Consider the following 27,890-nt stretch of genomic DNA (forward strand, 5'->3'; position numbering starts at 1 on the left):
ATCAGAAAAACCAGTACACTGCAAGCAACATTATAATGACATGCTTTGTAACATAACCCTATCTCCAGTCAGCTTACTCTTAACACATTATTGACGGGAGACGTATTAATGCCACAGGCGTTAGTTTCTGCAAAAATCCCCCAGTTAATAATGTGTTAAAAAATGTTTCCATTATTTACCAGCATAGTGTTAAACTATTTTAAATTAATATTTTCCATACTTAATTCTCGATACCACTCTGCACAATAGTCAAAGATGATGGTCAAGTTTTTATTTTAGTATTAGAAACTACATGAATAAATGTATTTATAAATATACTTGTTCTATTAATGTTATATCAGATAGACTACTTAATTTAAAAAATCATTTTGAAACCTATTTTCCATTTCTTAAATCTCTTACTATTATTTTGAAACAAACACGCCAAACAGCAAGTTACTTTCAAGTTCCATTCTACTATTTAAATTCAAGTACTTTGGCCACCTCATGCAAAGAGTTGACTCATTGGAAAAGACCCTGATGTTGGGAGGGATTGGGGGCAGGAGGAGAAGGGGACGACAGAGGATGAGATGGCTGGATGGCATCACTGACTCGATGAACGAGAGTCTGAGTGGTCTCTTGGAGTTGGTGATGGACAGGGAGGCCTGGCGTGCTGCGATTCATGAGGTCGCAAAGAGTCGGACACGACTGACCGACTGAACTGAACTGAGTGATATATATTTCTGGGAGTCAGCTCTCAAAATTTAGTAGATGATGGCCTTTAAGTACCACAAACCCTACAGTGAGGAATCTGATAGTCATTATAAAACATAGTTAAGTAGCCTCTTGCTGAAGATCTTCTACTTCAGCATCTAATGCAGAGGAACTGAAAAGACAGTTGAAATGATGCAATAGAAAGTTGAAATCAGGGAATTAAGGAAGTGCAGGAATTGAGAAAAACAATTTTTTTTTTTTGAAAAGTATTATCATCCTCGGGCTGCTTAAAGAATAGAACTATCCTGCTCAGATTTTAGGCTGCACTGCTTCATAAATTACTTCATAATTTACTGCTCACTCCAGATTCTTAAGTATATACAAATAGAGGCAGAAAAGGTAACATTCCAGAAACAGTGTAAAAGAGTCACATAATTTGATACCAAATGAAGATGTCATGGATGAAAAAACATTGTTAAGTGGGGGGCGGGGGAGGGGGGAAGCATGGAAGCTCTAGTGATACATACATATGTAAGGCCATCAATTCCACCACACTGTCAAGATGCAACCTAAAATTTAAAAATCCTAGAGCATGTCCTTCCTGCCTTTTAGCCACTTGAGATCAGAAGCGTTCTGACTCCCTAAGAAAATGATGAGCGTGTACAAAGATAAAATGCATATTATAAGAAAGAAGCTCCCTAAATTGAGCACCCACTTGAAAAGCACAGGAACTATTTCTCTTCTTTCCCGAGTTATTTAGTTCAACTTGCTCCTTCCAGGTAGGCAGGAAGGATTGTCTCTCAGTGCACAAGAAGGCATCTCCTCTTCTGAATTCAAGCCCTTCCTTAGCTTCAGGGCATGACTGCAGACAGAAAAGGTAACAGCTTTTACAATTACCTGTGCTCCTCTAAGGGGCATTTCTCAATGCTACTAGAGAAAACTCACAGACAGGCTTTAGAGACTCCGTAGGAAATGAGAGCAGAGCATCCAAGCCATCCTTGGAAAAAGTAATTTTTCTCCTCAGAATACATCCAAAGAGAACTCAGTGGTCTCTAACTTCCAGGTCAAAGCACTGGGCTGGCTGAACGGTATTTCCTAACCAGCTCTTTTGTAAAGGTTATCTGGTGTTTCTGATCCTACCTTCCACGCAGGAACAAAGCTTTGAAATCAGCCTGAAAGCTCAAAACTTCCTCAGAGTCAAGGTGAGATGCTGAAGTGGTGGTGCCTCAGGCAAAAAGCAAGCATCACTCAAGTGGGAGCTCACGAATTTTCAAAATCTAAAATATTCCTTGACAAGTCACAGTTTACACAGCATGAAGAGAGTGCTCAAGGATCTTAGAGAGTTTTTGTTTCTTTTCCAGGTGGGACTATGTCTTTCTCCCTACAAGAGCCCAATAATATATAATTCATGGTTCTCTTCTTTGGATACTCTTCACAGCATTCACACTTGGGTCTATCTCATTTTTTCCTTCCTTTTGGCAATAACATAACTAGCATGTGTATGTAACTGTACTGTGAGTTTTAAAAAACACCACATTTCTGTATTCATATCTCACCAAGGGCTTTGCATTCTTAGTGATTTACATCTCTGCTACATTCCTTATTAACCATCAATTGTGTCACACCACTTCAAAACTTCAAAGCCATTTTGTCATTTTAAGGTAACAGATGTGTATCCTTCTGGGATTCCGAGCCTCCCTTTTCCAAAAGCACCCTTGCCGTGTTGCATAACCACCAGGAATGACTAACAAATATTCAATCAGAGCTGAACGCAGGGACAAACAAGTGACTTCTACCCCACACGATCAAGTGTGTGTCGCGTACACACAAACGCCCGGCAGCTGCTTCCTCCCACTTCGGCCGGATTACCTATAAACTCCCAGATTGACACGCACCAGTTAGTTGCACTTGGTTAAAGGCATGATATTAACGCTGGAGAATGTGGGCTCCCCCAGCTTTCCCTTTAAGATAAAAAGGATTATTTAAAAAAATGAAACCTTCCTACCCGTAACAGGGACTGGGATTCATCCTTGGACTTGCTCTCTCCAGACGCGGGATACTGCTGGGGGAGGGCGCCGGCCTTCTCTCCGCCCGCGGGCGCCCCCTGCAGGAAGCCCTTGGTGTCCACAGCCAAGCCGTAAATAGGGCGCGCCAGGTGGGCAGCCTCGACGTTGGGGCTATCCCTCAGAGTCTTCGTCTGCTCCTGGGGGCCGGACACAGGGGTTAGGAGCCCCAGGCTGGCTTGGGTATAAGAGGGACTGCCCCGTAGGATGTCCGCCCCTCTCCAAGTCACGCTGCGAAGGTCATCGCTTGAACTCTCAGCCCAAGCCTTTTCTTTGAGCCCATCCTTGTCTTCGAGCTTCTCCCTCTTCACCACACTCTCAGCAACTGGCTCTCCCATTTTAGAGTCTGGATTGAGCAGACTGTAGACCTTGAGGTCAATCTTGGGCTCCTCCTTGATGGTGGAGACGGCATGGCCGTCCTCCTCGCCGTTGGCTGTAGTGCTGTCTTGTTCCTGGCAGTGAACAGTGTTGAAGTGCTCCAGTAGTGACTGAGTCTCGGCAGCTGTAAAACTGCACTGACGGCATTTGTAGCAGCTGTGTGCTCTCCTGCAGGAGAAGAAAACCGTCACTCGGAATCTAGCACACAGAGAGCTTAAAAAACTCGTCTTCAAGCACCTGAATTTTATCCCCTGTAATGTAATAGGCAGAACGAAATACAGTCTTCTCAGCACACCAGAAACTGGCATATACTAAACTAGCCTCTTATTTCGAGGTAAGGCATGCACTATTCCCGTTTGTTATATTAGCAATAGCAGGGATATGAACACACAGACACACTTCTGTGTACACACACCAGCCGAGCCACAATTAAAACTGGTTGATGTGTTTTATTATTGAAGGACCTGCTCTGTTCATTTTACCGTGACTGCATAATCATCAGTTCTATATTATTTAATTTACACCTGATTTCATCAATGGACTTTTCTGTTTCAGCTTATTTAAACTGAGATATTTTTCACTCTAAATATACATACATTTCTAGTGGTGAAGTATTCTATACAGCCTTTATATAAATTAAAATAAATTATACCAAACTGATTACAATGTTCTTTTCTATCATAAATTCAAATCCACTGAATCAACCAAATGTAGTTGACTACGCTATGCAAACTAGGGCTTCCGAGGAGGCTCAGTGGTAAAGAATCCAACTGCCAATGCAAGAGATGCAGGTTCGATCCCTAGGTCAGGAAGATCCTCTGGAGGAGAAAATGGCAACCCACTCCAGTATTCCTGCCTGGAAAATCCCATGGACAGAGGAGTCTGGTGGGCTACTCTTCAGGATACCAAAGGTCAGACACAACTGAGCATGCACCCTATATAATCTAGTAAGTAAGATATATCAGAAGCTCAAAAAACTTTTAAGACAAAGTTTTTTTAACTGTAAGGACTTATGAACATTCGACCAAGTGAGTATCTCTTGGGTGCCAAGCAGCATGAGAGGTGCTGTACTGATATATTCATTTAAGGAGGGTGTGTGAATGCGGGTTTATGTATGTGTTTTCTTTTTATAAGGCATAAAACAAGGAGACCTTATTGTTGGCTTTTGTAGCATCTCCTGCTGCTAAAGACAGAACAGTAACTGTTAAATGAAGACAAATGTTTGTTTAATAAAGAAGAACAGAGGCAGTGTATCCTAAAAGGCATATGGAAAGGTGCACAAACAACTCAGGATAGGAGGCATACATTCTTTAATTGCAAAAACCCTGTATGGCTCTCTAATTAAACAACCATGTGAAACACTTGCTACTCCACTGATATAATGTGTTAGAAGTTACAACTTGAAACAGAGTAACAAAATAAGTTTTGAGAGCTATTGCTCAACTCAGGCAAAATAGGTAGTCCTCTATGTAATCTGTAGATAACCATCACCTATTACTCTGCTAGGCACAGGATACACACTGGGAAATACAAGGCACATAGTCTTTGTCCACCTGGTGTTTAGAGTCTAGTCAGGAATGACAAGCTTCACATTAGACTATAAATAAATATGTGAGGACATAGAGTGATAAACGCTAAGAATGAAATGGATGGGGTGATACTGGGGTGGAAGGGCTCCTTAAGGATGCCAGGAAGGCCTTTCTGAGGGAAGCACATCAAAGAAATGATAGAAAAGAGCTATCCTTGGAGGAGAAGAAGGGAGGGGAAAGGGCAGTACATTCTAGCAAGTCTGAGATACTATAAGAGGCCACTGATGTTTGAGAGGAATAAGTAAGAGAAAGCTAATAATCAACAAGCTTGAGGATCATCTAGAGTTTTGTGGACCATGGCAAGGAGGTAGGTGTCTTCAGAGAAAGGGAAGCAAATGTAAGGCTATAAGCAGAGGGGTAGCTTAGTTAAATGTGTGCTCTAATAGCTTCGAGACTTTAATAGTTTCCGTATTGGATGACTTCATTCCAAGACCTGTCTGATGGTGGAGAATCCAAAACAACATTCTCATTTTAAGGAAGCAAAACTCAAACGTATTAAGACATGTAACAAAACATCCGCCAAAATTTGTTGAGAGCAATTAACTCAGTACATGATTATCTTCTTATCATTAAGAGCCTACATTTGGTTGAATCAATAAGGATAAAGTTTTACTTTTTCAGGAGGCTGTTTTCAATCTTTTTTCTCTTATTTTTCTTCATTAAGTAGCAAAAATAAAACAAGAAGATATACAATAAATGATAAATAATTTGATCATGAATTGACCATAAAAATATAATATTAAGATAAATTATTCTCAAGTGAAAAAAGCCAGCTGTTAAGGAGAACATATATATATGAATCTTGCCACCAAAATCAAAGCCAGAAAACTTGAAACAGAATTAAGATCACAAAGGAAAATAGGCAAGACCCAAAATCTCAGACTTAGAACATCTGGGAACCTCATTCAGAGAAACTTCCTACCACTAACTATATCTGCTTATCATCCGATGTAATATAAACTCCTAAACTCAAACTGTATCCCCAAATTGTTAGCTTAGCTTTACAAAGCTTGATCAGACAGATAAAAATGAATTATCAGAATGGTTAAAAGTCTAAATATACCCAGGAAATACCCTACTGAAGATATACCACATGATCTATTCAATCCGGAAAATTAAACATAAACAAAACCCACCATCAGGAAGCACATTCACAAGCTCTGATTGACCTACATCCCAAGACAGTTCTAATGAGCTCACTACCCACTCTGGCAAGTATGCTGATGGTTTCCCTGACATGGTGGAGTCTCTGCTTAAACTCTGTGATGAAATCCATGCCTATAAATTAAGACTATAAACGGCCACTGCTACTTCTACCAAATGACCAAAAAATTCCAAAGGACAAATGTTCCCAAGAATTACAGTGATGTTATTTCAAGAAATAAAGACAATTCATTTTAGGGCAACAAGGAGAAAGAGTCAACAAACAGGAGAGGAAATAAAAGATTCTCCAGTACAACACAACAAAATTATTTTAAAACAGCAGACTCACAGTTCTTACTAGAGGAGCAATTTAGTCCACTTTAGAGGTGCTAGAACCAGAATGCCTAAATTTCGGTCTTGGCTCTGTATTTTACTCTATCTATATGCAACTTTGGATATTTACTGAACCAGCCTCAATTTCCTCACCTGTAAAATGAAAATATAATACCTCTGATATGAGTTAGTCAATATAAATCCTAAAATTAAATAAAGGGCAGCTTATACGTGAATCTGCATTCCGTACTCCATTCAAAGGAGCTGGAACTTTGTTTTTTTTTATTTTTTTTTTCATATTTAAACTTGATTTTATTTTATTTTTAAGCTTTACATAATTGTATTAGTTTTGCCAAATATCAAAATGAATCCGCCACAGGAACTTTGGTTTGGTATTGTACCAAATGGTAATTTGGTATCATTCTTTTCTATTCTCCCATGTACCTTAACCACAATAGACATCACTCTTAAAACTATGTTTATTTCCTAGAAGATTCTTTAAGACATTACCAGGTAGAATGTATTTTATGCCTTTTCAGCTTCACTTAGTGGTATTCAATGCCTCAAAGATGAGGCAGTTTAGCAGTTTACTCAATTGTCAAGTCTTACTCTTTTTTCAATAATAGTATGAGTACTATTATCCATAATCTTAAACTTCTGAATAACAAAGATAAAAATGGCATTACCTGTGCTTTATTACAATCTTCAGAGGTAGGAATGCATTGTGAGTGTATTCAGTAAGGTGGTTTAAAACCATACTATATCTAGTAATATATCTCAGTAACTAAGATCATGTGCCATCAATATCTACTTTATACTGCAATCTAGAACCGTCCTTGAACCAACCTATTCCTTCACCAAATAAAGATGAACACACCTAACCTTTATCCAATATTTGACTGACATGTCCTCCTAAATATACAAAGAGTTCTGGGTGTGTCTCGTCTAGGCAATGTATTCATCGCAAAGTATCACACCGAAACAAGATGTCTGGGACTTCTAGGTTTTCTAGTTCCAATTTTCTGCCCCAACAGACAACTCTCTCATTTCTTACAGGTCTCAGCAAGAGCTGTTCTGATATGCCCTCAGAGGATCTCCTATTCTGAATGATCAAGGTAAAACCAAGACAGGGACTGGAGGACTGTCCGAATGCAACTGTATAACAAAGCAGGAAGAAGACAGAAACTGCAGAGATAAGTGCTCAGTGAGAACCGGGTGTTACGTTGAAAAGAAAAACACATATTAACAGGAAGGATATTAAAGCAAGGTGGCAATAACAAGCTTAACGCACACACCTTTCTTTTGAAGACTTCAAAGCACTCACCCATATGTGATCTCACATTCCACTGACGTATAAAGCCTATTTTACAGATAAGTAAAATGGAGAAACAGTGTCTTGTCCATTTCATCTACATTAATTCTAGAATACAAGGCTACTACCTTCCAGTACTCTTGCCTGGAAAATCCCATGGATGGAGGAGCCTGGTAGGCTACAGTTCATGGGGTGGCAAAGAGTTGGACACGACTGAGTGACTTTACTGCCACCTTTCAGACAGATGTTCTATTTTTCTATCTTCAGTTGCCTAAATTTTTAACTTTATATAAAAATTAATGAAATCACTGGCAATACTGACAATGAAAACATGGGGGGTAAAAAATGAAAACATGAGGGGAAGGGAAAGTTCTTCTAATGGACAGAAGTAAGACCAACTATAGCAATGTTTTGCAAAATGGGATGCATGCAGTGCTGCAACTGAAGAAGTTCCTTAGCTATACAGATTCCAGAGCCTCTGTGCTCTATGCTCAGTCATATCCAACTCTTTGTGACCCCACTGACTACAGTCCACCAGGATTCTCTCTCCATGGCAGTTTCCAGGCAAGAATACTGGAGTGGGTTGCCCTTTCCTCCTCCAGGGGATCATACCCATCCAGGGATTGAATCCAGGTCTCCAGCATCTCACAGATGCCTAAGTGAAGATCTCTGGGCATAACCTGAGAATCTGAATTTTTAGCAGTCTTCAGGGGACACCCATGCAGAGCTAGTCACAAACTACATTAGTAGATATATCCTGCTTCTAAACAATGGAATGAACAGACTCAAGCCAGCCTCTTATTCTAATAAAGCACAGATAATGCCTTTACTCTCTCTGTTATTTGGAATCATAAGATTCTGAGTGTGACTACTATTAATGAAAAGAGAGCAAAGCTTGACAGTTAAGCAGTAACTGCTAAAGCACTCCATCTTTCAGGCCATTGAACACCACTAGGTGAAGCAGAAAAGGAAATTGCTGCATAATACTCCAGAGAACTGAAAGAATTCTTTCTCTGTATAATATTCATCAAATAAATGATAGGAAATATAGTAAAAAAACAACATTATTTTCAAAAGTTGCTACATGAACTTTTCAATCACCTATGCTAACATCATTCTTAAGCCCAGTATTCTTTAGTGCTTAAACATTCAGAAAAATCACCTGGGAATCTCATTATAATTCAGGTTTTGATTTCGGGAGCCTGGGGTGGAACCCAATAGTCTCTGTTTCTTACAAAATCCCAGATGATGCTGACGCTTTTGGTTCCCAGACCTTACACCTTACATAGCAGGAGTCATGAAACCATGGTCAGAAATAAGTCAAGATGAGTCTTAGTTAGACTGGAATGAACTCACAGTATACATACTCAGTATCTGATAGAAGAACATTCCCAAATGAATTCTTTATGATGAGCAACATCATTTTCCCTCTTAAAGCACATACTCCCACCTCTGAGAGTCAACCCTAACAGCTTTATAAGCTCAAACTATAAACACGACATTGTCAAGCATAATCCCCAAACAGTAATTCATCTTCTTTATTTCACTGTTTGGGGCTCATCTTTCAGTATTCTTTAGTGCTAGGCCATTTATATATATTATCTGACAACAATCACACAAAGTATCTATTTCCATCCCTACTTCATAAAATAAGAATGTGAAGTACAGACAAGCCAATTCATAAAAGAATACGGAGGGCATGATACAGCGTTTTAGCTCATGTCCACAGTTACTCATATGTACATGGTAGACAGTAGAGGCAATATTACTAACTTATTCAGGAACTAGTTCCTGAAAGATTTGGGCATATTCTCTGACTTGTGTCACTCTCTCAATGATAACTGAAAAGACCTTCAACATACTGCTGTGTCCTCCCAAAAATAAAAAGATTTTTTTAATCCCTAGTATAAAAAACATTATTGAAGAGTAAAAGTTTAGTCATTGACAAACTACATTAGTTTGGACTCCGCTCTAACCTCCTTACATGCATTTCATTTTATCAGCGTTAATATAAAAACCTCTAAAAGATTCAGAGAATTTTCCCTTCATTTCTCAAGATCCACCTTAACTACCTTCTCATCCATAAAACTTCCCAAATGACTCAACCCAAGAGAAAACCTACCATCTTCTGAGCTATAATGAAACTTTGTCATCCTCTGAAGATTTTTTTCACATTGCTTTTTATTAAAATGGCCTTTGATTTAAGTGATGGCATAAAAAGATTTATTTCATCACTTAAAAAGCTCCCATTTAAAAAATAACCATGTGGGTCTTACTTTACAGTTACATGTAATTGCCTGAAAATCAAGATCAAAGCCCACACATCCTTCCACCCCACCCAGAACATCCAGAGCGTCAATAAATATCTTATTTAATAACCAAAGGAATGAACCACCACAGCCCAGGGAACACTAGACTTAATACATAGAGTCATAACACAGCAGAGAAATATTAAGAAGTACAGAGACATTTTGCAGATGGCGTATTTTGAGTGGCCCACTGAATAAAGTCTTTATTATTTTAAAACTTCTAGAACTTCTATCTCTAGCTACATTAAGCAAAACTAATTTAAAAGACACTGCAAATATATTTGCATTCATTTAAATTCTATACTCTGCTGCCATCTGGATAGCAAACATTCTCTTCATGCTACCTGAAGAAAAAAGATATCATTCTGTAGATAGCCCTGCCATGGCTGTCAGATAAAACACAGGATGCCCAGTTAAATGTGAATTTCAGAAAATATGCAAATATTTTAGAGTAAGTATGTCCCATGCAATGTTTCTGATATACTTTCATAAAATCTCAATTTGTCCAATGTAAAGACAATGAAGACAATCAACTTTGATAAAAGAGATAATCATCTTTTGCCTCCAGAGAAAACTGGATCAAGCTGCATAAAAAAATCAAATCGTACTTGATTCAAGTGACTTAAATTTCTTTGAGAAAAAAAGATTTTTCCTTATCCTACTTGACAGAGTTTTCATGTGTTATAAAAAGCATTTATTTCAGATCCATTAATATTTCAGTGCCTTTTATTCTAGTAGAAGTGTTTCATTCATTAGTAGAGATTAAAAATTATTTTCATAATTCATAAAGAACTGAGGTTTTCTAAATCCTAGAAAAATCAGCTAAGAAGCTACTCTTTTGCTCTACTCTGATAATATCTGTATGTTTCCATTTTCATAATGAACAGCTCACAGTATTTGTGAAGTCAGCTCTAAGCAGCACTTTGTTTTTCTCCTTTCTCCTTTATTTTTGCCATCACTTAAAAGGTTCTCCTTTACCCAGTAACCTGTATTTCACTTTCAGTAGTTTTAAGCACAGTTTTTCTGCCTCAGTGACTAAATGAACATCAAAGTAAATGAATAAAGTATAAATATTAATCCATTAAGACTTCAAGGTATTTTTTGGTAATTAAGTAAACAAATACTGACAAATAAATTGTCACAAAAACGGAGTAAATGAAGTGATTTAATTGAAACATAGTTCAGTAGATGTGACAACTAATAAAATTAGTCATATTTTGTGTCATAAGTCTACAGGTGTGGCACTTGAGATAACCAGCACTGCTGAACATTGCAATGAAAAGCATGTGAAGAGAGTATTTGAGGGACAAAAAGAAAAGGAATTACAGATGTGTAGGTGGATAACCAATCAACTTTTAAATGTTGAAAATTGAATATTCAGCCTTAGTCAAGTGCAAAGGGCAGTACATAATATATAATCTAATGAAAACTGAAATTCTGACTGAGTAAGATTCCATTCAACCTGCTCATCCTGTATTTCTTCAATGAAATGATCTGATGAGTATTTACTCATTTGGAGTAATTGGACCCTTTTTTTAGAAGAGTGTGGGGTGATTTCACCTTCACATGGTAGGAGAAAACACAACTAATGTCATATCTGAAAAAAATCTCAATTTATGATTCACTTTCAAAAATGAGATGTCCCTATCAAATGTTAGAAATAGGAAGATAAATCTTTCCATGAAATAGACAGTAAACAAGATATGGGAAATCAATTATATAATATATATAATTTATACAATATGAAATGGAAATCATGATTAACACTTATCTTATTCCAAGACTCAATAATTGTTCTTGTATAAAGTCTGCAGGACTATCAAATTTGAAATTTCTAATAAATTATGTGTCCAAATAAAGGTAATACAGTTGTGGGTTATTTTCTTAATGAACTATATCATCCTGGGTAACTTTTTGTGCCACAATGGGAATTTCCAACTTGAATTATATTTCAAAGTCTTGCAGGCAACTGATTTATTACGTACTGTTCAAAAGAACATGACACATAAAAGACACAAATGTAGATGTTACTATTATGGTACTCACCCTTTTGGAAACTGTACTAATGCACTCTGTACTTAGCTTTTTCAGATGTGTTGATAATTATGTGCTTATCATAAAATCTATTCTTCAGAACTAGCAGGGCACAGAGTTCATGCTCCTTCTCAGTGCTCTTTTAAGAGAGAAATTGTAGAGTAGCTACATTAATTTAATCAGCTACAGTATCTAATGCTATTTCCTTCAACCTGAGGTATATATATTTTATGTGTAAAATATTCACTGTTTAACAAATTTTAACTCTGAACAGACAGATATTTGTCATCACATATACTACCAAAAAATATGTACATTTTCCACATTCTAGTTAAGTGGATAGATAATGACAATATCATTGATTTTCAAGTAGTTCCTTAATGATAAGGGAAGTTAACTATTCATTCACTTGTTTGTTGTATATGTATATGATGAGAACTGATGCCTCAGTTTTATTTTAAAATTTTATTGTATAATGTTAGTCACACATGTGTACACACACATTATATACACATTTATAAAGAGGTTTGGCAAAAAGTGAAAACTGGAACATAATTATAGAATCGTAAAATATGATTCATATATATATATTCTTCATATATAGAAAGATTCAGACTGACAGAGTCTAAGTACACATATATATACAAAAAGAGGAAAAATATTATTTATGGAGGAAAAATAATATTTATGGTGCAGTTCAATGTATTATATAAATGTGATGCACATATACAGTGCAAACATATGTGAATATATGTGAATATATGTATATAGTTTTGTTTTGCTGGTTTTTGAACTCTGTAATGGTGTGAAGCTACAAATAGCTGCCTTTGATTTGTTTTTATTCAGTCAAAATTATAAAGACACCCATGTTGTACTCAGTTGTCATTTATTCAAATTCACTGTTGCATAATATTCCATGTATGAAAAATCTGCAATTCATGTAACTAATCTCTTATGAATTATGTGGTCTTTTCTTGTTTGTTTCAGTTTATTTTTGTTTTGGTTGTACTGCTCTTTAAAAAATTACTACTCTGAACATTTTTTCACTTGTTTACTAATGGTCCCAAACAAGAAGTTTCCTTCTGAGGGTTGAAATGATGTGATCTTTGGGAATATGAGCGTCTGATATTTCCAGAATCTGATAAATTCACTTTATAAAATCATCAATTCAGTCACTCAGTCATGTCTGACTCATTGTGACCCCATGGACTGCATGCAGCACGCTGGGCTTCCCTGTCCATCACCAACTCCCAGAGTTTGCTCAAACTCATGTCCATTGAGTCAGTGACGTGATGCAATCACCTCATCCTCTATCATCCCCTTCTCCTCCTGTCTTCAATATTTCCCAGCATCAGGGTCTTTTCCAATGAGTCAGTTCTTCACATCAGGTGGCCAAAGTATTGGAGCTTCAGCATCAGTCCTTCCAATGAATATTCAGGACTGATTTCCTTTAAGATGGACTGGTTGGATCTCCTTGCAGTCCAAAGGACTCTCAAGAGTCTTCTCCTACACCACAGTTGAAAAGCATCAATTCTTCGGCACTCAGCTTTCTTTATAGTCCAATTCTCACATTCATACATGACTACTGGAAAAATCATAGCTTTGACTAGACAGACCTTTGTTGGCAAAGTAATGTCTCTGCTTTTTAATATGCTGTCTATGTTGGTCATAGCTTTTCTTCCAAGGAGCAAGCATCTTTTAATTTCATGGCTGCAGCCACCAATCCAGTGATTTTGAGCCTAAGAAAATTAAGTCTCTCACGGTTTCCATTGTTTCCCCATATTCATTCTTCCCCATCTTTCCCATTGTTTCCCCACTTGATTGCCATGAAGTGATGGGACCAGATGCCATGATCTTAGTTTCATGATTGTTGAGTTTCAAGCCAGCTTTTTCACTCTCCTCTTTCATTTTCATCAAGAGGCTCTTCAGTTCCTCTTCGCTTTCTATCATAAGGGTGGTGTCACCTGCATATCTGAGGTTATTGATATTTCTCCCGGCAACCCTGATTCCAGCCTGTGCTTCATAAGTACTGGCAAATATTCTCTACTTTATCCATTTTTTTACCTGTTATATATTTTTTGTCTTAACATCTGTGTTTTCTGGAATAAATAAAATGACCTCATTTTTTTACTTTGGTTAATACCTGCCTTGTGTGATGTCATCTATCCTTATCTTCCTACTATGAAGGTCTAATTTAATTACACTGAATAGAAGGGTATGCTCTATATTATTTTTTTGAAATCTGATTTCTTTTTGGTTTAGTATGTGACAAGTTTTATAAGCATTTTATATCTTCTTGAAAAGCATAGGCATTCTCTAATTGCTGGGTGCAGAAATCACACATTTTAAGTAAATCAAGTTAAAAAAAAAAAGGGAGTTCCCTGGTAGCCTAGTGGTTAGGATTCTGGGCTTTCACCACCATGGCCCAGGTTCAACCCTGGTCAGGGAACTGAGATCCCAGAAGCCTCAGAGTGTGGCTAAAATAAATAAATACATAAAGTTTCTTAATTTGTTGCTCAAATATTTTACATTTTGAAAAATTTTTTTTTCTGTTCACCTTTAATAAGGGAGGTTTCCTAAAATGTGCTACTGTGATTGTGGTTTGTCATATTTTCTCTGTAGTTCTTCATTACTTTTTGCTTTACATATATATTTTATATTCATGTTTTATATATCAGTAATTAATATATCTTTCTGATGAACTGAACCTCTTCTCATTGGTAATGACCTGTCCCACATATACTTTTTAAGAGTCTAAACTGTATGAGATTAATAAAGCTACCTCAAGTTTTATTTGGTTTGTATTTGCTCCTATAACTTGGTATATTTTATTCTTTCAAACTCTCAGCCTTACGCTTTAAGTGTGTAACCTATACAGAACTTTAGTTAAATATTCTTTTTTAATATGTCTGATAATATTTTTAAGTGGAAAGTTTAATCCCACAGGTTCAAGATTTTTGATATATGGACTTTTTTTTTTACCATCTTTTTAAAAAATTCTATTTGTCCACTTTTCCCCATGTATCCTCTTTTGCCATTAAATAAAGGTCGAATTTGATGCGTGTTCTCTATTTTGTTGTCCATTTTCCTCCTCCAGAGCTTTGGAAGTCATGTACTCATCTCCTACTCTTTCCTTGGTTGCTGTTATTTAGTTGTTAAGTCCTGTCCAACTATTTTATGACACGATGAACTACAGCCCACCAGGCTCCTCTGTCCATGGAATTCTCCAGGCAAGAATACTAGGGCAGGTTGCCATTTCCTTCTCCAGAGGATCTTCCCTACCCAAGGATCAAACCCACACAGCCTGCATTGGGAAGCAGATTCTTGACCTCTGAGCCACCAGGAAAGCCCACTCTTTCACTAGTTATCCCTAAAACTATTAAAATATGCATAACAAAGTTCTGACTAACTCCAGACAATTCAAGCACCTTAGAACACCCTACTTCTGATCAATCTCCCTGCAAATTAACATAATAGTGTTGCCCAATATCTCAGTCCATCCCTTTATAACTGCATAAATTAGGCATGCTATGGTTGTTAAATATAATTATTCACAGTTCCCTGGTCTTTGCTTACGTGAAAATGTCTTTTCTCTTAGTTTTAGAAGATAGTTTTGACAAGTAGACAACACTAGGTAGACTTTTTTTTCCCCCTTCAAAACTGTGAACAATATTCTTCTCTCTTCTGGCTTCCACTATTGCTGATAAAAATCTGCTATTAACCAAAAACTGTTTTCTGAATAGTTGAGCTGTTGTTTCTCTTTAACTGCTCTAAGGAATCTCTCTGCCTTGGCATTGTAATTTTTACTACAACAGTCTATGACTGAATTTATTTGCATACAGATAGTCCTCCACTTACGATGACTTGACTTACAATCTTTCAACCTTTTAGGATGGTGCAAAAGCCATAAGCATTCAGTACAAACTGTACTTTGCATTTTTAATTTGGATCTTTTCCTGGGGTGATGATACACAGGATATGTGATACAGTGGTGCTGGGCTCAGCGGGGTGCCCCAGCTCCCAGTCATCCATGTGATCATGAGAAGAAACAACCAATAAAGTTACAACCATTCTGTACCCAACCATTCTGTTTTTCACTTTCTATACAATAGTCAATGAATTACATAAAATATTCATCATTTCATTATAAAACAGGCTTTATAGCGGGCTTCCCAGGTGGTTCAGTGGTAAAGAATCCACCTGCCAATGTAGGCAACACAGGTTCAAACCCTGGGTTGGGAAGATCCCCAGGAGAAGGAAATGGCAACCCGCTCCAGTATTCTTCCATGGGAAATCCCATGGGCAGAGGAGCCTGGCGGGCTAGAGTCCATGGGTTTCCAAAGAGTCAGACACAATTTAGTGACTCAACAACAACAAAACCCATCAAAAGTCAAGAAAGATCTACATATCTATTTAGTATATGGTATCCTACTTTATATCTGTATTTATGTTTTTCATCAGTATTAAAAACTCTTCTGCCATTATCTCCACAAATACTGATTGCCTATCTTCCATTCGATATTATTTTCTTCTGGGACTCTAATTAGATTCATGTTAGAACATCTTTATTTTCATATCTTAATAACCACCATTGATATTGTCCATCCCTTTCCCCTCCTGTAAAGTATTCTGGCTAATACCTCCAGATTGAACTTTCGATTAACTCATTTGCTCTCATTCATTTGCCGATCTGTTACTTCTCCTATCCATATGATTTAAACTTCAGTAATTATATTGTTCATTCAAAAATGCTTTTGTTTCTTTTTTTAATATTCCTGGCTATTTATAGTTTCATGTAGCTTGATCAATTTATAAGTGTAACTTTCATTTATTTAAACATTCATTAATTATTATTTTCTCAATGAAAACTGTTGATCGGAAGTTTCTGGGTATATAAAGCTATTATTTGCATTTTCTACAGATTTCACATGTAGCAATTTATAGCCTTGCCGTATAGTGAACTGTTATAATGGGGAGCTCATATGAGTTTATCTTGGGCCATCCAAAACATGGAGGTGGAAACTGGAGTATCTTGCTAGAAACAAATTTTTGTTTACCTCTGACAGGACTCAAGAAGAAGGTAGTAATATGGAATCACGTTAGTCACCTTCATGATGCCAGCTCACAGTGAAACCCTTGAATTCAACACCCTCTCTCTGCCAGTGATTACAGGCTTAGTCTCAATGTGACTGCAACGTCAATGTCAGTATTTTCCCTCTGTGCAAACTTGCATTGCCCATTTGCTCTCCCCAGACTGGGTTTAGCTCCCTTTTGGTGAAGGGGAGAAAAGAAAAATTTCAGAAACTTCTCCTAATTCATGGAAGTCTAACATGTCACTAAGAAGTATGTTTTATCTGGTATAGTTGTTTTGTAAGGATATATTCCTCCTATAACACCAAAAGCATTAAATTATAACACTGAAAATTGTGAAGAAGAAAATAAGTCAATTAGAGAATGGGCAGGCTGGTAATGAAATAATATATAATAAAAGAAATGGAGTATGAGAAACAAATTCAAAGAGCGGAACATAACAACTCTGTCATGATGTAAAGTATGGGAGATCATAAGTAAATATAAAACATAAAGAAAGGGGAATTGGTCAAATTTCACTTACTAACTGGATAATGTTGGAAGTTCAACTCAGGTTAAACCTGGTTCTTTGGGAAAAGGCCCATGGGATGAAATCCTCACTGGGGTTTTTCTCTGATAGCTTTAAATCAACTCTCTTGCTTCTCAGCTATAATTATTTCAGAGTTACATCATTTTACACATTGTATAGCTTCCCATTTACGCTATCTTTTTACTACATCGTAAGTCTTGTATATAAAATACTCAAAAGTCTAGAATATTCCACAGTAATAACAGAATTATGGTAAAAGTTTCCCAACATGAATAATATGAATAAATAAAAATTTAACTAGAAACTGTCATGATGTGGTAAACTTGTCTCCTCTTATAGTATCTTCAAAATTGGCATTTGGGGAAAGTGCTTTGATAGCAGATAACATTTTCAACATTCATGTGACTCCTTCCTTTTATATCCCTGGAGCCTCCAATGTTCAACTTTCAGTAGAGGTTCTTTATACTTCTTTTTGTTTGTTTTTTCTCTCTTTATACTTCTTACTGAGCTGTGACTCCTGAAACTATAAGTCTCCAAGTTTAGAATATTTCTATAAGAACTCTGATTAGAGATAAACTACTCAGCACCCTAAAGGACCTAGGACCACACAAACTACATTAGGTTTTAAAAATAAGTGCAAGAGTATTATAATGTTTTAGAGATAAGGGGTGCTAATTTTGTTTTAATCTAATAAAATGCTGAGAGGTTGATTTACATTCAAAATATAGTATCATTTTGTGAGTCCTCAGAAGGGTTCCAAGACCATTCAATAATCAAAGATTAAACTAAAACTCACTACGGAGATTTTTACTTATTCATAACTACTGTGAAGGCAAAATCTCACTGGGATTTCATCTATTTAAATACTCAGTGAGTTCCCATCACTCCGGTGGGCACTATGCTAAATTGTGCAGACACAACAGTGAACAAAACACAGACTAGTCTCTGGAGCTCACTTTCATTACTGAATATTAACTAAACTCAGGTTACTCAATAATATTTTTATTCATATTTTATTTCTTAGGAGATTTTCATCTGTTTAACCAAAACATGGAATCTCTATTTTTCCAGCCAAGTTTTCAAGCAGTGGCCTCACCTTCCTCAAAAAAAGTCACTCATTCAAGGGATCAGGTATCTACATATATCTGTGTGTGTGTTTGTGTGTATATTAGCCAATATCTTCATGATTTTAAAAAGCCTCCTTCTTCAAAAAAAAAAAAAGAATGAGTTATCTAATTTTTGTATCGCTTAAGAAATGTATATGCACAGTATGTATACTAACAGGGCTGGGAAGAAAGCTAACGTCTGCCTGCTCCAGAAATAAATTAGCATGCAGCTAACATCAAAAGAGCCAAAAACACTCACTGCAAGTGTGAACACATATTTGATTGCAGGACTGTCTTTCCCAGGGCTGACCTTATAAATTAAACAGTGTAAATCTCAAGGAAGTGTTTTCTGAGCATTTAGATTCACTGTGAACATTAGGATGCCCTTCAAATTAACTTCTAACATTATTAGCCTATTGTTGGACATAAACTGCTTCATTACTGGTGACTGAGAAAACATACATACACCGGTACGAACACAGAACTTATAAAAGAATGGGAGGAACTATTCAAAATCTCAGGATGTGAACATATAAATAACTAGATTTTTAAACTAGGATATTGAATCTGCATATGGAAAAGCTCTTGAAAATAGTAAATAAAGCTCTTTACTTTGATGCTTAGAAGCACCATAACAAGAAAATACCCAATACTTGGGAAGTAATATCTGAATGCACTATACTACAAAGATTTTGTGGAACTAATTCCTACTTATAACCCAGTCTCAGTTTAAATGCCCCTTCCTAGCGGAGACATTTCCTCCTTTACCATATTGGGCTATATTGTCACTAAGCCAATGCAGTGGTCTCCACTTCCATCTTTTCTGAAACTCTTCACTCTTACAATGAGCTGCTGAGATCTTCCCTACTAAACCATAAGTTCCATAAGGGCACCATCTATGTTTATCTTCTTTTCCTTTTTACAATCAATGCCTTGGCAATATGCATATTTTTGGAGTAAGTTAGTTAAGGAATGAATACATAAATTAAATAAAGACATGAATTCTAAGTCATCTCTAGAAAGCATGAAAGGTTAATTGGAAAAGTTAATGTCTACAATGAGAACAGGATCAAAGGAGAAGGGAAACATAATATACCCTACATCTATTTAAGAATCCGAAACACTTAGCAGCTTTACTCATTCAGAGTGTAGAGAAACTCAATTCTCACCTTCAGACTACCGTCTGTATGCAAAACAAGGATGTTGCTTAATTTTTTTTAAGCTAGAAGAATGTCTGATTTCATTTGAAAAGCAAAATAAGCAATATGTTCTCAAGTGAATTGTTTCCCAGCTGGAATAGAGAATAGAACGTATTATGGTGGCATCTTTCATTTGGAAGCTGCTCCATGAAAAATCATGGGATATGGGGTCACACTTAGCAAGGGCAAATAAACAAATTGTGGTAAAGCCATCAGCATTATCAGCATCATTGTGAATTTTAAAATATATTCAGTAGCTGGTATAAAACAGATATGAAACATAAGTCTAAACAGTCTGAAATAAGTGACCCAATTAAAATCTAGGGTTATCATGTCCAGCAATATGAAATCTGCAGTTCTATGATTTTATAGAACACAATCTTGTTCTATAACTTCCCCCGGTCACCACAATCACTCCCTACAATTCTTGGGTCAGCCCTCTGGATAATTTCTATCATTTTCTCCTGACTATGTTGTCCCCCCCACCCATGGCTTACCTGTAGTGTCGGGAAATCTCTTCTTCCACCTGGGTAATGAAATCACATTTGGTACATGAGTGTTCTTTGCTTTCCTTGACAGCCGGCTGCCCGTCTGGTCCTTGCAGGTGACTGCCTTCTTGCTTGACATCCGATGCCTGGGACTCGTGCGCGCTCTCATAATGAAAGAGGAGCACATCCACGTCGGGGGTGGAGAACGAGCACTGGTGGCACTGGTGTTTGACTCTCGAGCTCCCGGCCGCCCCAGGAGACAAGTGCAAAAGCAAGAGCGCACAGTGGGAACAATTGCTTTTTCTACAAGCGAATGGATAAGTGATTTCTCCAAGGTGCTTTTCTGGGCTGCAAAGGCCTCTGGGACAGAATGGACAGTGTTTAATGGTACACTTATGAATGTTGTGGAGCTGTTGATAATGACGAAGAAGCGGCCCCACCACAATGACGTCGGGGCCATGGCTCTTGGAATATCGAAAGTCACAGAACTGACAGTTGTAGCTCGTGACCATGTTATCCTCTGCTCCCTTGCTGGAGAAGTCCTTCTTCTTCACCCCACTAGAGCCCTTGTCTGCCTTGGTCATTGGCTCCCCTTCTGCGCTTTTGGTTAGATCATTCTGATTAATGACAGAGCCCCTGGAAAGCTTATCATTCAATTCTGGATTAAGGCCGCCTGACTGCACTCCGCCATGCTGCTTGCCGTAATGTTCTAGCAGCTTCAGTGAGCTCGAGGACTCACAGCTGAAGCTACAAAACTTACACCAGTAGTAACTGGTGGCCTCTGTACCATTCTGTCTCGAGTCAAGGGGCTTGATGGGCACTGAGTAACCAACGGGTGAGTCATCTCCCGCCTTAACTGTGATCTTGTCCTGCCATTTGCCCAGGTCTCCAGCATCACCAGACCGGACTGCTGGGATGGATTTGTTAGAGTTTTTCTCTGAAGGTTTTGCACCCTCAGAGGAGGGGAGAGAAGCTTTTATTTTGTTTGGGTGAGTCTGCAGAAAATGTTGTTCTAGTTCTGTTGATGAGTTGCCCATGTAAGTGAAATTGCAGAATTTACAGCGGAAATACTTGGTGTTTCCTTGGCAATCTGGTGTCTTCCGGCCAATGCCAATGAATGTTCCACCTGAAGTGACCTGGCAGAGAAGACACGCATGTTACTTTAAAGGTATCATTAATTCAGTGTTCTCTGTAGGCGGGTGGAGGCGACACTGCCAGGTACTCTACATCAAAAAATACAATAGTGCTTCTGCTTATTATGAAATCACTTGAATAATTAGAGCCAAAGAAATTCACTCTTCATTACTCAATAGCCACTCTCTGAGAGGCTCATTATGCTACACATTTTTGGCCAAAGTATCAGATGAAGGTAAGTAATAAAAGTACTATAACAAATTCAAAGGATTTAATAATATATACTTTTAAACAAAAGACTAAGAAGATGACTTTCAATTAAAGGTTTGAAGACTGCCTCCTTCAAATCCCGCAGAAGCATCCAAATCACAGGATTTCTTGTCACAAAGCTAAGGGTTGCTGTCAAAACCAGAGGCAATTGCTCAGAGATCACTCAATGCAGGCACCCCCCGAGGAAATCCTCTGTTCAGTTCCTACGGCAATGAGGCTGCAAAGATGAAGTCTATCTTTCGGGTAAAATAAAAGTGGTAAATGACCACACAAAACGGTTCATGGTTAAAGCCCAAGTACGCAGTTAGACTGAAAGTAAAATGAAATCGCTGGGCTTGAAATCTTGGTGAAGGAGGACTAAGGTAAGGAATTTAATAAAATGTTTCCCAATCTAGAACAAATAAAATGAAGAAAAGCTTCATGAGCCTTATTTGATGAAGGCTCTGTCTCATAGCAAAGACTCAGATGCTCTGATGAGCTGGTCATGGGGATAGTCAAGGACTAAAATAAAATAATTCCGCCATAAAAATCACAACAGCTTGGTTTCCTATCCAAAATTAAAAATTGTATATGTGCTAGGGCAACCACAGCCTTCAAAGGGCATTTTATATAAAACTCTTCTCTGGGTACACCACATCAGGCAGCTCAACTGAGTGCCAGCACCCAGCAGTCAAAATTCATGGTTTGAAAGAGTTTTGACAGAACTGGTCCAAAGCGGGAGAAATTTCCTTTTTTAACAATCAGGGGAATTTTTAAAAATTTTCCAGCAACCAGATGTAACAGATTAAGCACGTGGCATAATTGTGTTCTTCCTTCTTTCACAGCTGCTCAAAAATGACATGTGTGATCACTGCTCATATCCAATTCACTCCATGAGAAAAAGTCTCAAGCATCTCAAAATCATTTAAAAGACTCTACTTAACATGCAAATAATATTCCTTTAGCGCACTGAGAGACATGGCTGTACACTACTGTACAGGACCAAGACAGAAGTCCATTCGCCACTTAAAGAGGGATGTGACCTGGATAGAAAGACTTAACCTCTCTGGTCAACAGCTTCCTCCCTGGGGGCAACCTTTAAACTTACTTCCAATATTACAGTTTGAGAAAATGTGCATGAACACACCAAGGGCTCAACATTTACTGTACATTAAGATAATAAATTACAAAGGACTCCCACAGTCCTTAATCGAAGATGACAATGTTTCACTTTAGACAATGTCTAAATTTACCATGGCAAACCCCCAGATTGCAGTCTGTTGACAGCACAGCATCATCTAATCAGAAGGGCAAGACTGGGGGCACCCTCCCAGGCAACAATCTGACAATTAATCACTGGTGTAAAAGATGTCGAGGTCAGACCACACAAGATATGTCTAATCACCACTCTAACTGGCATTTTAGAAATCAAAGCAAATAAAACTTGCAGTGAAATTTAATGCATAACACTGTAAAATTCCTCCATTTTCTAATTCACTAGAAATGAGAAGAACCTTGCTTTCAAAAACAAAATGAAACCTTTCAATGGCATGCCACCTACTCAGGTGCTTGGTTCAGGAACTTCAACTTGAATCAAAAGGCACAAATTCAGAATTATTCCCATCTTCTCTAATGTAGGCAAAGAAAGCCAGTGTACAAGCTCTAAAGACAGAAATATGCTTCTCTGAGCTACCATGTTTCTCAGAGTTACCGAGTTGCCCTAACAGAAAATGTTTTGAACTATCGCTTGTAGAATAAGGATTCCTGAGAAACCACGACACATCATCACTGTTTCTTTGATTTTGCAATCTTCAAGCCTCATGTTTCATGTCCACACTGCAAGGGCTGAGCGAAGAGCTCATACAGTGTTAAGAAGGCCCCAAAAGTGAAGATTTTGAAATGAATTAAAATGACTATGAAGCATCAAAATATCTCTTTCAGTAGTTGACATCAACTTTAAGAGTCAGAAAATCCATGCTAAGAAAGACTACTATCCGGTCACAGGACATCTCATACCAAAAACTGCCAGTTAAACTTTTTGGTCTGGAATTAATTAAACTACTGTGAAAACTGTATTAAATGTTTTGAGTTGGTAGTGTCTATGTGTCTAAACAGTGTGCAGCTATGCTCTGTCGTTTCAGTCGGGTCAGACTCTTTGTGACCCTATGGACTATAGCCCGCCAGGCTCCTCTGTCCAGGGGATTCTCCAGGCAAAAATACTGAAATGGGTTGCCATGCCCTACTCCAGGGGATCGTCCCAATCCAGGGATCAAACCTGTGTCCCCTGAATGGCAGGTGGATTCTATATGCACTGAGCTACTGAGCGAACTCCATTATTTAGGACGCTTTTAATGGTTATATGCTTTATGCTAAAAACTGCCTTCATATTATTCACTGTCCTTCAAACAAGCAATAACAGAAGGATCTCATTTAATGAAAAGAACAATACTGACATATATGGATTATCTATTTGCCTTCCTGGTAAACAGCATTTAATCACATTAGTATTACATATTATTAAAAGTTAATACACTATTGGAATTATATATCCTATACATTATAAAAGTCAACTTTAGTAAACATAATTACTCAGTGTTCTATTTCTTTTCTCTTTCAAAAAGAAGGTTTTAAGGCTACATTTGTGGCCATTTTTATACATTATAACAGATGTGGCAAAATATGACTGACGTATATCATTTAACTGTCATTCGGAAGTAAAATACAATTTCTAATTTTAGGACACCATACTTAAGACTATCGACCATGTCCATTTAATTTCATGACTCACAAATGTTGACTTAAAACAATTCTTTTCTAGATTAAACCCAAATACACAGCAAGAACAGTTAATGCAAAATCAATGTTTTGCAGCAAAAGTTTATTTAATCTTATTGCCAGGAAACAGCACCTACACTTTCAGAGAATTATTTGCAACTTTCCAAGCGGTTGAACCCAGCCATTGTGATAGAAAAAAACTTATTCACTAGCTATGACTATACTAAAAAGAGATCACAGCAGAATAAAGAGTATAAACTTCAATGTTTCTTATTTTGCTAACAGAACTCTAATAAAAATCCATTAATCCGGCAATGCCTTAGATACAGATACCCATATTTAAAAATTCCTTTTAACCTGCAAATTCTGTTTGGGCCAAAACTGACACCTAATCTCTGTAATAGAGATCAGGTTACAGAAGTAAACAAACTAGACCACACCTCTGTTTTTAAATTACGTATATTGAGGGCTTCCCTGGAGGCTCAGTGGAAAAGAATCTGCTGGCCAACTCAGGAGACACAGGTGTGATCCCTGATCTGGGAAGCTCCCACATACCTTGGTGCAACTAAGCCTGGGCACCACTGCTGAAGCCTGTATGCCCTAGAGACCCTGCCCAGAAACAGGAGACATCACTGCGATGAGAAGCGTGAGCACAACTAGAGTACTCCTGCTCACTGCAAACAGAGAAAAGCCAGTGCAGCAACAAAGGCTCAGCGTAGCCAAAACTAAATTAATTAATTATTTAAAAGCTCTTTTAAAAAAAATACTTATATTTTATGATAAAAATTTATGGAGAAAATATTGTATTCATTTGTGTTTATCTTTACTTGCATTTGTTTGCTCTCAAGGGAAGTCTCAAGTCAAATTCTGTGAAAAGACACATTATTTAACTTTCTGGAATCTCAGTTTCCTCATCTTTAAGAGTATAAAGAATACTGTACTCCTTGCCACTTTTTAGGATTATTATGAGGATCAAGTGATAGAATGCACTTGAAAGTTATTTGCAAAGTCTAGATCGGTCTAGAATTCTTTGAGCTGATGGGAATGTTCTGTAATTGTCTATCCTGTTGAACATGGCAGGCTCTAGCCACATGTGGTTATTAAGCACTTGAAACAAAGCTAGTGCAAATGAAGAACTGATTTTTTTTTTATGTTTTAATGACTTTTTCATAAATTTAATTAACTGAAATTTAAATAGCCACATGTAGCTGGTGAATACCATGTCAGACAGCACACTCTATAGTACTATTCACATGAATGAAACTATTATTTAATAAAATGAACTATCTCATGAATTTCTCTGGCCACTTGAAAAGACTAAACAGAGGGGGAAGTAGTAAAGTCAAACTCAAATACTTGTCACTGCTAGTATTCTTAACTGTAAACAGAAAAGCTCAATTCTGTTGTTACTAAGCTAATGCTTTCATTTACATTCCTTTTTGGACCGGACTGAATGAATGGTATCTCATTCATCTTTGGAAGTAAGCAGGAGCACGATACACTTTGGTTGAATGAATGAACTAGTTACTGGAGATATGAAATCTCCCACCTACTTGGGATATGGGGGCTATAGTAATTCACAGCCTTATTGTCATTAACACAACGTGACAAATGGGCTTCTTCAAACAATGAGACAAATTGCATCTTTCACCCCAAAACAAACAGATTACAGAGTCATTCACTTGTGAATCAGAGTTATACAGAAACACCCAAGATACCTGTTAGGGGATGAAAAGGAACAGATTTTATTATAAGCTGTTTTTTACTGATGGAGGACTATGACACCTTTTTATTCTATTTTAACCTCAGTTCTAAAAACTCTTCCTTCCATGTAGTTTGTTCTACATCTTTCATTTATAATTTATCTGCATATGGCTTTTCACAAAACTTTCACTACAGAAGTTAAAAATATAAAAGGTTGGCTCTTTTTCAAGGTCTTTAACCTCAATTTAGTTTTTTCCTTCTAATAATATGGAACAAAAACTAGTAAGAATCGTATCTAAAAGAATATGTGAAAAGGAAGGATCTTTTAAAGCCTCAAAACTCTTAAAATGACACTTTAGTAAATGTACTTATTTTCAATGGAACAAAAAGAGTTGTTTGAACTAAATACAAACTCTTCCTCAGATGTGGTTCATTTTCAAGTACTGTAATTGATAGCAACAGAAACAATTAGGAGGGTACTAATTTAAAAGGACTTGAGGTTACTGGTTGATCATCAAAAAAGTAAATTCTTGACAATAAAAAGTTAAGTTGTTAAAAAATCACTGTTCAAATACTAAACTCACAAATAATGTGAAGAAATGTGTCAGGGCCCATCGTGGCTGAAAATAACTAAATTCAGGATCAAAGTGCTAATCTGCATTGGGGGTGTTTCTGTACTGCACAGTGCTTCAAAAAAACACTGCAGAATTTAGAGTGCTTCAATGACGTATCTTTGATGGAAATTAAATATTTAAAATTTCAAAAACAAACATAATTAAATGGCAATCAGCTCAGTCTTGTGTTATCATATATCACATATATATATATGTAGCCAGAATAAATCCCATAAACAACCTTGTCATTTGGATTTAAAAAAGCCAACTATTTGGGCAGGGGAGGTGGGGGGGGAGTGGATCCATAACTTAAATTGGTAGAAGGGGCAAATATAAGGGTAAAATACTGCCCATTCTTAATTACCTACATTTTTATAATAAACTTTTTGGATTACAGTAATAAACAGTCTATCTCAAACTGGTTTTCTCATTTTACTCAGGATAACATCAATTTAATTTTCTATGGTTATTTGGTATTTGGAGAGATAGAAAACCAGTAAACCTTAAAGTCAGTCTCACTAATTTAGAAGATAATCTCTTAGGAGAAAATATGCAAAAGAAAACTGAAAATGCAGTGTAAGTGGATGATAAGGCTGAGTCCATTATCCATAACACTCCTCTCTTGCATCTGATTTGCCATCACTGCTGGCTCAGAATGGAGATAAATATTAATTGCGTGTTTGTTCTAAAGAGGGTCTTAATGGGAAATGAGAGCTGAATCACTGTGGAACATCCTTCCTTCAGGGAATGGTGACTCGTGGCATGCCTCCTACATGCCAAGCACTGAAAAGACTCAAAGAAATGACAAACTCCCAACAGTCTGCATTTCAGTGCAGAAAATTCCCAGCTAAATAAATGACAACAGTGGAATATGTACTTCTGCTAAGAGATGTACCACGTTCCATGATCACACAGAGGAAAAGCACCTAACTTACCCTGACTGGTCTGCAAAGGTTTCTGAAAGGAGGTGACAACTGAGCTGTGGACAGATGAGTTGGCATTTGGGGTGAGACTCAAAGGTGGTGATCTCAGAGAGCCTTTTCAGGTGCAGGAAACAAAATGAGTAAAACATAAACGAGGATGATACAGTGCAGGCTGCTCCCAGGAAACATGGAGGAATTTGGGGGGTGAGAGAGAATTTGGAAAA

The 27,890-nt window shown here is 37.2% G+C and overlaps 1 protein-coding gene across 3 annotated transcripts in view; it reads right to left on the bottom strand.

Moving 5' to 3' along the window:
- TRPS1 (transcriptional repressor GATA binding 1) overlaps positions 1 to 27,890 on the bottom strand; it is a 279,854-nt gene that overhangs the window by 186,948 nt on the left and 65,016 nt on the right. For all 3 annotated transcript variants that reach the window (XM_070382191.1, XM_070382190.1, XM_005897246.3), the window contains 2 exons: positions 20,277 to 21,403; positions 2,699 to 3,302 (listed from right to left, as the gene is read on the bottom strand). In XM_070382191.1, coding sequence (XP_070238292.1) covers positions 2,699 to 3,302; positions 20,277 to 21,403 — 1,731 coding nt within the window. The remainder of the gene's footprint in view (positions 1 to 2,698; positions 3,303 to 20,276; positions 21,404 to 27,890) is intronic.

This window comes from Bos mutus, chromosome 14, assembly GCF_027580195.1.
Source record: "Bos mutus isolate GX-2022 chromosome 14, NWIPB_WYAK_1.1, whole genome shotgun sequence".
Taxonomy (NCBI): domain Eukaryota; kingdom Metazoa; phylum Chordata; class Mammalia; order Artiodactyla; family Bovidae; genus Bos; species Bos mutus.